The sequence below is a fragment of the Podarcis muralis genome, chromosome 11 (assembly GCF_964188315.1).
Source record: "Podarcis muralis chromosome 11, rPodMur119.hap1.1, whole genome shotgun sequence".
In the NCBI taxonomy this organism is placed as follows: Eukaryota; Metazoa; Chordata; class Lepidosauria; order Squamata; family Lacertidae; genus Podarcis; species Podarcis muralis.
The window spans coordinates 39,348,747-39,363,014 of record NC_135665.1 but is presented as its reverse complement, the minus strand read 5'-3'; the positions used below and the strand labels follow the sequence as shown (position 1 = coordinate 39,363,014).

At 44.4% G+C, this 14,268-nt stretch overlaps 1 protein-coding gene across 1 annotated transcript in view; it reads right to left on the bottom strand.

Moving 5' to 3' along the window:
• CMYA5 (cardiomyopathy associated 5) overlaps positions 1-14,268 on the bottom strand; it is a 56,023-nt gene that overhangs the window by 7,797 nt on the left and 33,958 nt on the right. Inside the window, exons 7-9 of the mRNA XM_028749055.2 lie at positions 14,107-14,256; positions 12,554-12,700; positions 11,186-11,333 (exon numbers count right to left, since the gene is read on the bottom strand). Of these exons, the coding sequence (XP_028604888.2) occupies positions 11,186-11,333; positions 12,554-12,700; positions 14,107-14,256 (445 nt within the window). The remainder of the gene's footprint in view (positions 1-11,185; positions 11,334-12,553; positions 12,701-14,106; positions 14,257-14,268) is intronic.

Genomic DNA, 14,268 nt, shown 5'->3' with positions numbered 1-14,268 from the left:
TGCAGAAACGGCTACATGACAAAATCCCCCCAAAGCAGGTCCAAACTGAGAAGACTATGAAGTGGAAACAAAAGAAAAACGATGACAGCAATCCTAATGAGTGGCCGGGGATGCAGACAAGCAGATTCGCTGCCGTATCCAAAGCCTGTCAGGGCACAAGGAGTGTGTTTGTGAGGAGTTGCGTTCTTTTTTTGCTGCACCAGCTCAAAAGACCAAAGAAGGATGTTCTTCTCATTATAGGGGACTGGAATGCTAAAGTAGGGAATCAAGAGATAAAAGGAACAACTGGCAAGTTTGGCCTTGGAGATCAAAACGAAGCAGGGCAAAGGCTAATAGAGTTCTGTCAAGAGAACAAGCTGGTCATCACAAACACGCTTTTCCAACAACACAAGAGACGACTCTACACATGGACATCACCAGATGGGCAGCATCGAAATCAGATTGATTATATTCTCTGCAGCCAAAGATGGAGAAGCTCTATACAGTCAGCAAAAACAAGACCTGGAGCTGACTGTGGCTCAGATCATCAGCTTCTTATAGCAAAATTCAAGCTTAAACTGAAGAAAGTAGGAAAAACCACTGGGCCGGTAAGATACAATCTAAGTCAAATCCCTTATGAATACACAGTGGAAGTGAGGAACAGGTTTAAGGATTTAGATTTGGTGGACAGAGTGCCTGAAGAACTATGGATGGAGGCTCGTAACATTGTACAGGAGGCAGCAACGAAAACCATCCCAATGAAAAGGAAATGCAAGAAAGCAAAGTGGCTGTCCAACGAGGCCTTACAAATAGCGGAGGAGAGAAGGCAAGCAAAATGTGAGGGAGATAGTGAAAGATACAGGAAATTGAATGCAGATTTCCAAAGAACAGCAAGGAGAGACAAGAAGGCCTTCTTAAATGAGCAATGCAAACAAATAGAGGAAAACAACAGAATGGGAAGAACCAGAGATCTGTTCAAGAAAATTGGAGATATGAAAGGAACATTTCGTACAAAGATTACCATAATAAAAGACAAAAGTGGAAAGGACCTAACAGAAGCAGAAGACATCAAGAAGAGGTGGCAAGAATACACAGAGGAACTATATCAGAAAGAAATGGATGCCTCGTACACCCCAGGTAGTGTGGTTGCTGACCTTGAGCCAGACATCCTGGAAAGTGAAGTCAAATGGGCCTTAGAAAGCACTGCAAATAACAAGGCCAGTGGAAGTGATGGTATTCCAGCTGAACTATTTAAAATTTTAAAAGATGATGCTGTTAAGGTGCTACACTCAATATGCCAGCAAATTTGGAAAACTCAGCAGTGGCCAGAAGATTGGAGAAGATCAGTCTACATCCCAATCCCAAAGAAGGGCAGTGCCAAAGAATGCTCCAACTACCGCACAATTGCACTCATTTCACATGCTAGCAAGGTTATGCTTAAAATTCTACAAGGAAGGCTCAAGCAGTATGTGGATCGAGAACTCCCAGAAGTGCAAGCTGGATTTAGAAGAGGCAGAGGAACCAGAGACCAAATTGCAAACATGCGCTGGATTATGGAGAAAGCTAGAGAGTTCCAGAAAGACATCTACTTCTGCTTCATTGACTATGCAAAAGCCTTTGACTGTGTCGACCACAGCAAACTATGGCAAGTTCTTAAAGAAATGGGAGTGCCTGATCACCTCATCTGTCTCCTGAGAAATCTCTATGTGGGACAAGAAGCTACAGTTAGAACTGGATATGGAACAACTGATTGGTTCAAAATTGGGAAAGGAGTATGACAAGGCTGTATTTTGTCTCCCTGCTTATTTAATTTATATGCAGAATACATCATGCGAAAGGCTGGGCTGGATGAATCCCAAGCTGGAATTAAGATTGCCGGAAGAAATATCAACAACCTCAGATATGCAGATGACACAACCTTGATGGCAGAAAGTGAGGAGGAATTAAAGAACCTTTTAATGAGGGTGAAAGAGGAGAGCGCAAAATATGGTCTGAAGCTCAATATAAAAAAAACGAAGATCATGGCCACTGGTCCCATCACCTCCTGGCAAATAGAAGGGGAAGAAATGGAGGCAGTGAGAGATTTTACTTTCTTGGGCTCCATGATCACTGCAGATGGTGACAGCAGCCACGAAATTAAAAGACGCCTGCTTCTTGGGAGAAGGGCAATGACAGGCCTAGACAGCATCTTGAGAAGTAGAGATGTCACCTTGCCAACAAAGGTCCGTATAGTTAAAGCCATGGTCTTCCCAGTAGTGATGTATGGAAGTGAGAGCTGGACCATAAAGAAGGCTGATCGCCGAAGAATTGATGCTTTTGAATTATGGTGCTGGAGAAGACTCTTGAGAGTCCCATGGACGGCAAGAAGATCAAATGCATCCATTCTTAAGGAAATCAGACCTGAGTGCTCACTGGAAGGACAGATCGTGAAGCTGAGGCTCCAGTACTTTGGCCACCTCATGAGAAGAGAAGACTCCCTGGAGAAGACACTGATGCTGGGAAAGATGGAGGGCACAAGGAGAAGGGGGCGACAGAGGACAAGATGGTTGGATAGTGTTTTCGAGGTTACCAGCATGAGTTTGACCAAACTGCGGGAGGTAGTGGAGGACAGAGGTGCCTGGCGTGTTCTGGTCCATGGGGTCACGAAGAGTCGGACACGACTAAACGACTAAACAACAACAACAACAACTACTTATAACAGCTTCAATGCTCTTAAACAGGTTGTCAGACTCTAATGCTAGAAGCTGTTTTTTCACCAACTTCCACCAGATAGCACCAGAAGCTGAAGAATAAAGGACATACCTTCTCATGGTTGATTTCTTTTTTTAAAGCATTATTCTTTGTTCATAAATATAGTCAACGTCTTTTTACTTCATACATATTCTTTATGCTGAGCAAACAGCAGTCACTGTCAACACAGTTCTGCATCAGAGACCTTGAGAGGACTGGTCGCTACATCTCATTTATTTATACAATGCCCTTTCGCCATTAAAAAAACCTGAAGGGTTGAAATACACTCCAACTTCAAAGAGAGCTGTTTTCAGCTAGAGTGGAGTTCAAAGGCTTTCATATTCTTCTTGCATGCCCAGCCACAGAGCCCCCTCCCCAACCCCGGCGCACCCAACTGGGTGCTGTGTTTGGGGGTTGGCTGGGCTAAGTAGATGGAGGGTGGACCTGAGGGAAGCCTGCCTCCCCCAGGTCCACTCACCATGCCCCCCCCCCCCGGCTGCTGTGGATTGGCCCAGTTGAATGGATGGGTATTGGCAGGAAGACAGGCAAAGATGGTGCGGCATGCCCAAGGGGAGAGGAGGTGCCGCATCAAGCTGCAACCACTGCTCACCAGGAAAGCTGGTAAGCAACCATTTTAATCTGACCCGATTTATAGGCTCCTTCACTCTTATCCCAGAATAATACAATAAATACAAAATCAAATATAACTCAGCTTCATGAAAACGAGTAGCCTGTCAAAGGGGAATGTGACTGCACAACCTCAATTCAACAAGGCACATGTGTAATTTCAATCAGGTGAACATTTGTGCTCCTGGTTAGCATCAGTGACAGAGGTCACCTGTCCAGTTGATGTGTTGCAGTTGGGAAGGGGGATCTCAGTGGCAAGGTCTGCTTTGAATACCCACATTCAGTGAACAAAACCTAAATCAGGGATGGGAAACCTGAGACTTTTGAGATGCTGCTGGTCTAGAAACAAAGCCTTATGAAGAATGGTTGAAGGAGCTGGGTATGTTGAGCCTGGAAAAGAAGAGACTGAGAGGAGATATGATAGCCATCTTCAAATATTTCATGGGCTGTCACATGGAAGAGAGAACAAGCTTGTTTTCTCCTGCTCTGAAGGGTAGGACTTGAACCAATGGATTCAAGTTACAGAGGTACCTTGGGTTAAGAACTTAATTCATTCTGGAGGTCCGTTCTTAACCTGAAACTGTTCTTAACCTGAAGCACCACTTTAGCTAATGGGGCCTCCTGCTGCCGCTGTGCCGCTGCCGCACGATTTCTGTTCTCATCCTGAAGCAAAGTTCTTAATCCGAGGTACTATTTCTGGGTTAGCGGAGTCTGTAACCTGAAGCGTATGTAACCTGAAGCGTCTGTAACCCGAGGTACCACTGTACAAGAAAGAAGATTCCGACTAAACACCAGGAAAAAACTTTCTGACAGTAAATGCTGTTCAACTATGGAATGGTCTCCCTTGGGAGGTGGTAGGCTCTCCTTCCTTGGAGGTTTTTCAGCAGAGGTTGGATGGCCATCTGTCATGGATACTTTAGCTGAGATTCCTGCATTGCAGGGGTTGGACTAGATGACCCTTGGGGTCTCCTCCAACTCTAAGATTCTATGATTCTATGACTCTCACTCCCATCAGCCCCAGTCACCATGGCCAATAGCCAGGCAAAAGCAGCAACCAAGGGATCCAAGTGGTAGCAAAGACCACTGATATTATTCACACGTTCAGCAAAATGGGTACTTCCCCCCCACCGTAGATTGCCTGTGTCAAGTGTGCTGATTTCATGGCAAACTAGAGAATATTCAGTGCAGCCTTAATGAAGACTAGAGCAGTATATGCGCAGGGCCTTGGCACTCGGATACCAGTGCCCTCCTACATATCATCCACACATCCACAATATTTTCACATAACAAATGCTAGCTGTTCCACATTTCCGAGGAAGTGCCAGCATATGCAGCAAGCGCAGGAAAACAAACGCACACTCACTGCAAACAGAGATAAGCAGTCAAATGCAGTCAACCCTCCCATATGGGAACAACTTGTAACAGAACTGCAAAGGCAGAATGCTACATGGCAAGGTATATCCAATGTGGGTCACCTTGGGAGTTTATTTACTTAATGACAGATAGGCAGGGTATAAAAAGTTTTAAAGAGATAACAATTTGAGTGAAATGACTCCTGCACCATATATTTAAGTCTCTAGGGTACCACTTTGAACAGTCATGGCTCCCTTCCCCCAAGCATTATGTGGTGTAAACCACTGAGACTTGGGCTTGTTGATTGGAAGGTCGGCGGTTCGAATCCCCGCGATGGGGTGAGCTCCCGTTCCTCAGTCCCTGCTCCTGCCCACCTAGCAGTTCGAAAGCACGTCAAAGTGCAAGTAGGTAAATAGGTTCCGCTCTGGTGGGAAGGTAAATGGTGTTTCTGTGTGCCAGAAGCAGATTAGTCTTGCTGGCCACATGACCCGGAAAAACTGTCTGCGGACAAACATCGGCTCCCTCGGCCAGTAAAGCAAGATGAGCGCCGCAACCCCAGAGTCGTTTGTGACTGGACTTAACTGTCAGGGGTCCTTTACCTTTTTTAAACAACTCTCAGCACCCTTGGCCAACTATAGTTCCCAGGATTATTACAGTTCAAGGACACCTTCCAGCCAGATAAATGAACTAGAAGGGGATGTGGAGCAGGAACACATTGTGGAGGATGTGGAGCACATTGAGGAATATGGCCTGGAGCTGAGGTATAGCCCAAGGAGGCTCCAAGAGCCAGGCAGAGAGGGCTGGAGGGGTACATTTGGCCTCCGGACCTGAGGTACCCTGCCCTAGAGCTAGTGTAACTAAAGTGACAGCAAGGGAAGAGCACAGATAATGTATTGCTAAGATATTGATCACAGCAAAGGGGGGAATGGTTCATTCCTTTCTTAGTCTCCAGATCAGCTTTGGGGTTTAATATAATGTAAACTATCACAATCTGTTGAACAATAGGTTTATCCACCTTACCTTCCTCTGCTCTTTCCAGGCATGGTTCATGTTCTGTGTGAGAGTGCCCGACCTTTGTTTGCTTTCCACATGAAAACCCACTTAAAGCTCACCTGGAGCAAACAGCAATCTGCAGAGAACCCAAATTGACATTTGCTCCAATTGAGCTTTAAAGAGCAGTTTTTTACGGAGAAAGCTCAGGGCCAAAAACCTCCCCGATGCTCAGACCCAGAGCGTTAAGCACAGACCTGTGCCTAGAAACAGCAAGGCAAAAGGGAAGAGCGGATAAGCTCTATGTCACTCCTATGACAGAAGAAGGTGGTGGTGAGGTAATCAGTCTTTTAAAATACGCTGAGCACTACAGATGGTCTATATAGCAGAGTCTATATACTACAGCCACGCACTTTAAGTACCACTGAAAATAGAATGGCTCCATTGTACTAGCAGAGCGTGACAGATCCTGGCAGTCTTTCAAGATTACGCGGTTGCTATGAGAGCTTTTGACAGAATGCAGAGGACATAAGAAAGAAAGGGACAAAATACACTACTTTTTAAATGTACCATTCCTCTTCCTCTAAGACAGGAAGTTCCTACGCACATTCTACAACTTTAGGATTGATCCCCCCCCAAACACACACCCCCCCCGCTAAAAAGTTATGGGAATCAAACTCTATTGCTTTTGGCTACAATCTACGACTAACTGCGCTTCTCCTCTTCCCCTCTAATGTACAATGTTATCTCTTACTACACATAAAAAATGGTGAACTGTTATGCACGTCAATGCTTCATCAGCAGGATCATTTTTACCGTAAGCAATGCAACTGAATTATCTGGGAATTAGTGTGGATGAATGCAGCGGGAATTCTGTTACAGCGTCCCCTACAGGCAGGGAGGATGAAGGTGGACTTCACAGCTGGCAATGGCTGCTTTGTCAGGTTCAGTGTTGGTTCTGTACAAATTGCTAATCAACATTTGCTTCTCCTCCCTCTGACTTATAATGAACTAAAGGTAAAGGTAAAGGGACCCCTGACAGTTAAGTCCAGTCACGGACAACTCTGGGATTGCGGCGCTCATCTCGCTTTACAGGCCAAGTGAGATGGCATTTCTCCGCAGACAGTTTTTCTGGGTTATGTGGCCAGCATGACTAAGCTGCTTCTGGTGCAATGGAACACCGAAACCAGAGCAGCGCATGGAAGCGCTGTTTATCTTCCCACCAGAGCGGTACCTATTTATCTACTTGCACTGGTGTGCTTTTGAACTGCTAGGTTGGCAGGAGCTGGGACCGAGCAACAGGAGCTCACCCCATCCTGGGGATTCGAACCACCAACCTTCTGATCAGCAAGCCCAAGAGGCTCAGTGGTTTAGACCACAGCGCCACCCGCGTCCCTTATAATGAACTAACTTGCTTCAACTCTCCCAAACTTCTGTTCAGGAGAAATGACTGGAAATTTGACCAGTTATAGAAAACTCCACATTCTGCTAACCGTGGGTGTAATCCTTTGCACATGCAATAGGAAGTAAATTCCATTGGATTTAATGGGTCTTACTTCCAAGTAAATATGCTACATGTCCGCATTGCTCCTTACACTACAGCTAACAGATAAGCCATTTACTAAATGAAGGAATGAAGAGAAGCAGGTTGGATGGCAGCTAACAGATTGAAGTTGAATCCTGACAGAAGTAGTGTTTCTAGGGGACAGAGGGCGGGCAGGTGCGGGGGACTCCCTGGTCCTGAATGGAGTGGCTGTGCCCCTAAAGAACCAGGTGTGCAGCCTGGGTGTCATTTTGGACTCACAGCTGTCCATGAAGACACAGGTTAATTCTGTGTCTACCAGCTCCATCAGGCATGCCGGCTGAGACCCTACCTACCTGCACACTGTCTTGCTGGAGTGGTACATACCCTGGTTATCTCCTGCTTGGACTACTCAAATATGCCCTATGTGGGGCTCCCTTTGAAGGTGACTCGGAAACTACAACTAATCCAGAATGTGGCAGGTAGACTGCTAACTGGGAGAAGCCACTGGGACCATATCACACCAGTCCTGAAAGACCCCAAGTACATTTCCGAGCACAAATCAAAGTGTTGGTGCTGACATTTAAAACCCTAAATGGCCTCAGCCCTGTATACCTGAAGGAGAGTCTCCACCCCCATAAATATGTATACAGATATATATTTATAAAAGTAATGATGCAGTAACAGTAATTAATTATAAATACTTATGTTTCCATTAGGGGTTTGTTATTAGGGGAAACCCTCTGGTACGATATTACTTCTAACTCGTAAAGCCATAATGTTGGTGCATTGTAGGAGAAAGTTAAGCTGGAATATAAATGGCATTCTTTTTCTATTTTTTAAACAAATAAAAAGAAAACAAAATTTACTTCCCATCAAGAGACTTTACTGCTATATTCTCCCAACTGCATTTATCCAATTGCTTGCTGAATCGATGACCCTCATTTGCGGCTTTGATGATTCTAGGAAATTTGCTTTTATTGCTGATTCAATTCCCCTCTTTCTGTATGAAAGACACAAGGAATTATGCCTTCCATAATTTGCTTTCTTTTATTTAAGGGAAATAAAGAGAAATCAGCCACAAAAATAGCTCTCCTTAGCTTCCCCTCTAGCTAAGCATTCTTTATCATGGACCTCAAGTGACGCTAGAGAGCCAGGCTGCTAGGAATTATCCCATTTTCTTTGCTGCTGTTTGCAGCAGGATAGAAACATCAGTCAGAGAAAAAGCAAGCATTTGATGTTTGCTATAGACTGGGGTCTCGAACAGGGCTGGATGAGTTCCCAACTTTTAGTTCTCTCATTTTTCCAATCTTAAATTCAATTGTCCAGATTTCTGTATCAGTCTGTGATTTCCCCAAGTCCCACATAAGTCATCATGAAAATTCACCATCATTAAAGTGTGCATTTCTCCTCTTGTACACACTTTTGTATGAAAGTTTTCCTAATTGACACATTCTTGCAAACCACCATCTGTAATATAATGCACTTTCCCCTAATAAACATATTACTTGATTGGATAACAGCATCACACAATGCAGAGAAATACAAACTTCATTTTAGTTTGCATATCATTTCGGGAATACAAATCAAATAGGTTTGCATTAAAATGTGAGGCAAACCAAATCTCTCTTCCATCTGTGGACTAGAGATTTGGCAAATGCAAATTTCATCAGATAGCTGTTTTTTAGTCCTGTTTTCCCCAGGAGTGTGAATTTGTCAGGTTTGCATTAAAATGTGAACCAAACCCACCCGAATTCTCCCCGCCCTGACACTAAAGCACTATGTTATGGCAACATTTAGATGAGTCTAGTTTGGGACAGCAAGCTACTTGATACAGAGATTTTAAAAAACTTGTGATGGAATCTGTTACCAAAGCGCCTTCTGTCCATGTGGGAGTAGGCCTGGTTTCAGGTTGGACCTTACTCTTCACCCAAGTAACAAATGCTCAGAGCAAGACTGATTTTCAAATCATGTCCCATAACACAAAGCAGTGCTAATGCATCTAAAATTCTACTCAGGTTTCGAGTGCTGCTCTCTTCTTAATTTTGATCACAGGGAGACAAAAGTGTTCCTTCAGCAAGTTTTGCTATTGCAAGCTGTTTTGAACAGACAGCTTTCTGTGTCTCCACAAAGCTGTAATAAACACAGCAGATGTGGCAAGACTGAAGAGCTTGTGAACATCACTTCTGTTCTTCAAATGCGATCATGAGCGCAAATAGACCGTGTGCTTGAGATAAGAAATCACACTAGAGCTTTCAGTGGCTATTTCATGCAACCAGCACATTTTGTGTATGCACCTTCTGTCTGGGAAAATATGGCTTCTTTAGTGTGGCAGGTCTTTAGAGGAGCTGGAAGGGAGAGCTTTCCCTCTCAAAGAATTACAGAATTGTAGAGTTGGAGGGGTCATCTAGTCAAATGCCCTGCAACTCAGGAATTTTTTTGGCCAATTTGGGGCTCGAACCCATGACATTAAGAGTCTCATGCTCTACCAACTGAGATTTCCCAGGAGTCAATATCACAGAAAAGTTGCAAAGCTGCTTAACCCGCCCCCCAAATTAAAACAAAATGTGTAACCACTAAATGAATTGCAAAAATAAAATAAAATAAGCTTTTTTGAATCATAGCAATGCTCTGTCCCTGCCTTCAGCTAATGAATTAATTACCCCAGTCTTTGCTCTGGAGCTCATCCTTCTTTCCCCAGGACAGACACAGCTCCCGGGATGGAGGCCAGTATGCAAATACACATTGCTCCCTTTAACAACTTGCATTTGCCAGCAAAACAAAATGCAAACAAAAAGCAAAAAAACAGGAAGAGAAAATGGTTCTCAGGTCCAAATGAACCATTATGCTAAGTAAACTATAGAGGAGGTGGCACAAGCAAAATGGGAGCCTCCTAACTTATCCTTTTTAAGATAAGGAATTCACTGATAAGAAGAACATCACCATCCTTCTTCCAGGACTGGGCTCCTAAGCTCAGAGCAAGTTCCCCCTCCATCACATGCTCCATCACCTGGGCATCCCTCCCCAACCTGGTGCCTTCCAGATATTTAGGTTTGCAATGCAGCATCAGCACCAGCCAGCTGGGGAAGATCTGGAAGGTGCCAGATTGGGAGAAAGCTGATCTAGTGCATTATTATTTTTTTGCAGGTGGGGAAGACAGCGGAGATCTGCTCAGCATGTTTATTACACTTGTAGCCCACAGGTCCGCCAAGCAGCTCAGGGAAGCATATAGGAGGGATGTCCCATTGTCTCTTTATAACAGTCATTCCATCAGGCTGAACAATATCAGTTTAGGGTTGTACACAATGTAGTGGCATATAAAGCAACTGACATTCTTGTTCCACTGGCAAAACGTTTCACACCAGTGGAGCAGAGCTGCACAAGCGGAATCTGTTACGCACCAAGTTTCCATTGGCACAACCATTATGTTGGATTCCTCTGTTGCAGAACAATAAAACTCACCCATTTGCTAGCGTGAGAGCCCTTGACCTAGCAGACTGAGAAGCTGGGATACGTCCACATAGAATCTGAACTGCTGTATCTCTGATACAGGCCCAGCATCATCCACTAAGTGGATAGCAGTTAGGAAGAGTGCTGCAGTTATGCCGGCCTTGCTGTCTTTGCAGATGAACTCAACAGGAAAGAAAGCAGCTTGCATAGGATGTTGGTGCAGATAGGTCAGCCTAAGGCCTCGTACATCTAATCCATTTCTGGAGGGCTTGGACAGGACCCAAGGAAGCCTTTGGGGTTTAGTCTCTAGTAGTTTTGTTCTTTAGCAGCACAAATTAAAGGTATTTCTGATTTTCCGAGTATAATCTCAGAGATTAGCATCTGGCACAAATGTTAATCTCCATGGCAAAGCTGATCTCTCTTAGGAAGATCGAGCCGCACAAAATTATTTCCCCTCAAAATAATCCCAATTCTGGAACATTCCTTTTAGCTTCCAACCCATCCCATCTGCATTTCAGAGCACAGGGGACTGACCTCAGACCTTCTCCTTCAGGAGAATACTGTCTGCAGTACTCGAGCGTGAAAGAGTCTGTTGCTTCTGGGTTACTGGTGCTCCATCGGATGGTGGCAGCGTCCCAACACACACTGCATTCTTCTGCCTTTATTACAGGGGTTGGGGGAGCTGCGAATACAACATCGTGTTAGCTCTGCTACATAGGGATAGCTGCAGTCTTCATAAACCGAAAGGAATGAGCGCATTAGTATTGCTAATATCAAGCTGACACTCCTCATCAATTTCTTTAAAGTCTTATCCCCCCTTCATATGTTTTCCTTCCTCAAATGGGAATAATACACACAGTGATAAGATCTAGACAAGCTTATTATTACTATTACTATTGTTATTATTTATTATTATTATTTATTATTATTATTATTATTATTATTATTATTAGGAGAGGCCCTTTGCTTCATTTGCTTTTTTGGAAGGAGGGGGGAATAACAGCTAGCAATTAAAACAATTAAACTAAAAATAAAGCTGAGTGCAATTAGCCTAACTCATGAAGTCTTCAATCCTACACTAGTGGCCTTAGATTAAATGTGTTGCTTGCAGTAACATCAGGAGATTCCCCCTCACCTCCCTGTAATCCTAGGTATTGGGAGGGAGCTAGTTCCATCAGTACCACAATGTGTGGGAATACACCACCCTTCCACTATGAGAGGGGGAGGTGGGCTTTAAATGTAATAAATTAATTGCTAGCCACCAGGTGTTGAGTAATGTACATGCGGGCAGCACTGCATTTTGTCATGTTTAAAGGTAAAGGGACCCCTGACCATTAGGTCCAGTGGTGGCCGACTCTGGGGTTGGGGTGCTCTTCTCGCTTTATTGGCCGATGGAGCTGGCGTACAGCTTCCGGGTCATGTGGCCAGCATGACTAAGCCACTTCTGGCAAACCAGAGCAGCGCACGGAAACGCCGCTTACCTTCCCGCTGGAGCGGTACCTATTAATCTACTTGCACTTTGACGTGCTTTCGAACTGCTAGGTTGGCAGGAGCAGGGAACGAGCAACAGGAGTTCACCCCATTACAGGGATTCGAACCGCCGACCTTCTGATTGGCAAGTCCTAGGCTCTGTGGTTTAACCCACAGCACCACCCACATCCCTCTTGTCATGTTTAGCTGTATACAAATCATTGGCATCATTGGCATCATCATTGGCATGTATGAACCAGCCCAATATGCATCTCATAAAGACATCCATCTATTTGAAACATCTCCAAGGGCACACTCGTACAAAGATCAATACAGGGCACAGAGGCCACATTCTCCATGCATTCCATTAGACACCCTCTGTATTAAACACAGAAAAACTACAAACACCGGGGAAATTTGCAAGCTACTTACCCGTTCTAAATGTGGATTTGCCACTGGGAAAGCTACATCCTGAGTAGTTCACAGCCATAACCCACACACTATAAGAGTGACCTGGTTCCAAATCTTCCAAAATGCAGTTGCTCTCCTTCACAGTAACGCGGTATTCTTCTACCAAGCCTAGAGCAAGTAAATACACACACACACAGGAAAGAAGTCATGAGAATGTCACGGCAGGTCAACAATAACTCACAAGGTGTCAGTGAAATTAACTCTTTATTCAAAGATACAAAACAGCACAGGCCTAGTGAGCGCAACTCCTCCTGCTAGATTTTGCCCCAATAAGGCAGTTGCGAGGACTGAAGGTCCTTGCCTTCCCACCGCTCTCTAAGACTCCTCCCTCCAGGTCCTTTCCAAGCAATCTGAGACCACACCACCTTGTTTGTCTCTGCTCTGCCCTCTTCATACCTCTGCAGGTTCTGGAAGACTAGGGGGAAAGGGGCGTTCGGGAGCCAAAATGTCCAATTTCCAGGTCGTTCAACAACCAAGGTATGGCTATACTATATTTAGAAACCAGCTCTGCTATTCATAGTATCTAGGGAGGTACAATTCTGTCTAGTTGGTACTATTGTATCTTATTAATATTGTTCCTTAACAGTGTGCACCTTTATACAGAAACAAGTCCTACTTTGTTCAATGGAGCTTATGCTCAGGTAAGTGTGCCTAGGATGCAGCCTAAAGAGCACTTCGGGGCCAATGATTTTGTCACTTTTATTTTCATTCATTGTCACTACGACCCATGCATTTCCTGTATGTACAGTTGTACCTCGGGTTACATACGCTTCAGGTTACATACGCTTCAGGTTGCAGACTCCGCTAACCCGGAAATAATATCTCGGGTTAAGAACTTTGCTTCAGGATGAGAACAGAAATCGTGCTCTGGCGGCGCGGTGGCAGCAGGAGGCCCCATTAGCTAAAGTGGTGCTTCAGGTTAAGAACAGACCTCCAGAACGAATTAAGTACTTAACCCGAGGTACCGCTGTATATTCTTCAGCCTTGGCTTCCTACCCAGCCTTAATAAATTCTGAATTTCTACAACTCCACCCATGCATCCACGCATCCAGATTTTGATGCGTGTTGTCACAAAACTGGACACGTAAGAACGGGAAAACAGCACCTTGAAATGAAGATAGCAAAGTAGCCGTTTTAGCTTCAATAGGGATGCCGCACTTATGTAAGAGACTTACATTAAGATTGCCCTCCAATAAGGAAAGAGGAGGAATGAGAGAATGGGCAGGAAGTGGTGCAATGCAAGACTTGTGACCAAAACAACAGCAAGTTTAATGCGGTCCAAACATTTGCGCAAATAACTCTAGGAACTGGAGCATAAGAAACAAAAGATCACTGATGTAGTGCACATTTTCTGTGGCTGATGAAAACTGCCATTCTAAAACATTCTTAGATGCTATCATATTGCTTTTGTATCATGTCTTTTATTGCTTTTGATTTACTCCTATAATTTGATTCTATAAACTTTTCCCTCTCCAGCTTCTCCAGCTAGCAGAGAGGCACAATCACTCACGCACCACTTTGTTCTCTGTTTCCTGGGCATTCCTCCATACAATAGACCTGGAAAAAATCAATGACATCATCTTCATTCACAGTCCAATACACTGCAATCGATGTGCTTGTAGCTGAGTTTGGATCCTGAGGTTGTAATTTTGGAGTCTGTGGGACTGCAAGAAAAT